The sequence below is a fragment of the Octopus bimaculoides genome, chromosome 5, assembly GCF_001194135.2.
Source record: "Octopus bimaculoides isolate UCB-OBI-ISO-001 chromosome 5, ASM119413v2, whole genome shotgun sequence".
Taxonomy (NCBI): Eukaryota; Metazoa; Mollusca; class Cephalopoda; order Octopoda; family Octopodidae; genus Octopus; species Octopus bimaculoides.
In genome coordinates, this window is record NC_068985.1 from 126,828,990 (window position 1) to 126,831,969 (window position 2,980).

Below are 2,980 nucleotides of genomic sequence, written 5' to 3' on the forward strand. Positions count from 1 at the left end.
AGGTACTGGCCATCAGAGGTCCTTGTTGTGACTTGACAAACAGTACAAATCCCTAGTGTACATAATATTTTCAATCTACATCACAATATTGGATACTGTGTCATGTCTTTAATAATAATAATCCTTTCTACTAAAGTCACAAAGCCTGAAATTTTGGCAGAGGGGACTAGTTGATTACATCAACACCAGTATTTCACTGGTACTTATTTTATCAACCCTGAAAGGATGAAAGGCAAAGTCGACCTCAGTGGAATTTGAACTCAAAACATAAAGACAAACAAAATGCTGCTAAGCACTTTGCCCAGCGTGCCAACAATTCTGCCAGCTCACCACCTTAATGATGATGATGATGATGATGATGATGATGGTGACGGTGGTGGTGGTGGTAATGATAAACCAAAGAAAGCATAGAAGACAGGAAAGAGTGAGGGATTAAAAAAATGGAAAACCACTTAAGTAAATAGTTCTTACATAAAAACTAACAAATCACTTTAGTTTATTATCTTTCCAGCTTGTCGCCTTTTTTTCTTTTTTATCATCTCTTTCAACAATGTCTTTTTTTGCATTTTTTGTTTTACACATGCATGTGTATGTGTGCATCTGAGTCTGTGTGTATCTCATTTCATTTTCAACTGGACTTATGTCACCGAAGGATTAGTTGATATTATTTTTTGTATTTTTATTTTCTTTATTATTGTTATTTTTCATTATATATATATTTTGGATGGCATTGGGGAGAGAAACTTTACATCTTCTTGTAACAAAGATGCCAAAGGAAAAACTTAGGGTTTCCAAAAACAGACAAAAAAAAAAAACCCATGCGTCCAGTAAGTTACTATTTATAGCTCTGTTCCGGAGGAAAAGATACCTCTTTTTTTTTTTGTGTGTTTTTTTTTTATTTTCAAAGCATTAAACAAAAAAAAAACAAAAAAAATAAATAATTAGAACAACAGTAATAATAAAAATAATAAAAATAAAGATAATAATATATACAAAATGTCAGCGTTATTTTGTTCCTTTGTCTTTTTGCATCTTTCATTTCACATTCTTTTGTCATTCATTTCATTTCATTATATATGATTTGTGCAAATGAAAGATTGAAATCGTATTTCATATCAAAACAATTAAAATAATAAAGATGATAACAATAATAATAATAATAATAATAATAATAATAATAATAATAATAATAATAAATTAAAAAAGAAAGACTGAAAGAAAGGAAAACTATGACAAAGAATCAGTTGAATTCTTCATGTTTTCTTTGAAGTCTGGCACAGGTAGCTTTGTTGGAACGAACTGTGATTTTTCTTTTGCTGCCCCTGCATCTGGTTTTGTTTCTTCTTTTGTTGGTAAATGACTAGTTAAAGAAGATTTGGGAAGATCTCCTTCTTCAACAAGGGATGGCCATTTGGGTTGTTGGTCAACTTTACTAAGTCTCTCGTTCAATGCTTTTAGAGCCAATTGTCTGAGGATTGCAAAAGAAGGAAAAAAAAGAATTAAGACAAATAAAACAATCAGTATATCAACAACAACAACAAAAATTGTAGGTGTGGCTGTGTGGTAAGAAGCTTGTTTCCCAACCACATGGTTCCGAGTTCAGTCCCACTGTGTGGCACCTTGGGCAAGTGTCTATAGCCTTGGGCTGACCAAGGCTTTATCAGTGGATTTAGTAAATGAAAACTAAAAGAAGCCTGTCATATATATTTGTGTGTGTGTGTGTTTTTGTGTCTGTTTGCCCCTGTAACACTAGCAGTTCAGCAAAAGGGACCGATAGAATAAATACTAGGCTTAAAAGACAAGTCCTGGAGTCGACTTGTTCAACTAAAACCCTTCAAGGCAGTACTCCAGCATGGCTACAATAAAATGACTGAAACAAGTAAAAGAATAAAAGAATAACAATGGTTTCTAAGATAGGCCCATGGCCACAAAATTAGAAGTGGGAGAAAAATAAATCCAATTAAATTCTAACAGAAAGGAATCTTACTGGAAACACCAAAGATTTTATACTGAGAAATGAACACAGTCTATGTCTGAAAAGCAAGGGACCCCAGAAACTACCATTTAGAAAATAAAATGTATTTGTTTCCCACATTCATTTCGAAGTAAAGAAAGTAACATGATTTTTAACTTGATGATATGGATGAAACCTGTTTTTGATCTCCCAGGAAACTGTGTTGCTGACATCAAAGGAGGAAAAGCTATTCTTGAGACGACCACAGAACATGAAAGGACACACTTAATTGTGTGTTAAGATTTTTCACTGCTTCTTTTCTTCACCATTTTCTTTTTGACTTGTTCTTAATTCCCTTTATCTTCTTTTAACTTCTCTTAACGTCCCTTAAGTTATTCAGTTACAGTATTTCATCCTCCTGTACCATCCCATCAATGCTCTGGGCCCCATTCCTTCTGAGTATACCCTGGCACTTCACCATCATCTTTCTCCTGCTCTCTCTTGAACTCTTGCTGCCCCCCCCCCACTATCTCTCTCTCTCTCTCTCTTTGCCTTACTCTTCTCCCTGGCTGGGCTGTCATGTATCTCCTCCTCTACAGCGACACAGCTGTTTCTGCCTTCATTCTTCATCACTCCCTCTCTCCTCCTCTCCCTCTTCCCTCTGGCTAGGTAACCAAATCTCTCTTTTACAGCAGCACACCTGTTTCTGCCTCTGCCTCTCCGTCACACTGTAAACTTTCCTCATTTAGCATAAGATCACCTCCTCCAACCCCCCCCTCTTCCCTCTCAAAATTCCTTGTCTTGCAAGTTACTGGGTGACCCTGCCAGCGCTAGTGCCCCATAAAAAGCATCCAGTCCACACTGTAAAGTGGTTGACATTTGGAAGGGCATCCAGCTGTAAACACCATGCCAAAACTGACCCTGCCTCTGCTGGTGCCATTTTAGAAGCACTCAGTCTACTCTACAGGGTGGTTGGTGTTAGGAAGGGCATCCAGCCATAAAAACCATGCCAAAACAGACACAGTC

The 2,980-nt window shown here is 36.5% G+C and overlaps 1 protein-coding gene across 1 annotated transcript in view; it reads right to left on the reverse strand.

The window, feature by feature from the left end:
* Nucleotides 1-457: 457 nt before the first annotated feature.
* Nucleotides 458-2,980, reverse strand: part of LOC106878810 (transmembrane protein 115) — a 23,712-nt gene continuing 21,189 nt past the window's right edge. Inside the window, exon 3 of the mRNA XM_014928151.2 lies at nucleotides 458-1,468. Within this exon, the coding sequence (XP_014783637.1) occupies nucleotides 1,228-1,468 (241 nt within the window). The 3' untranslated portion in view covers nucleotides 458-1,227. The remainder of the gene's footprint in view (nucleotides 1,469-2,980) is intronic.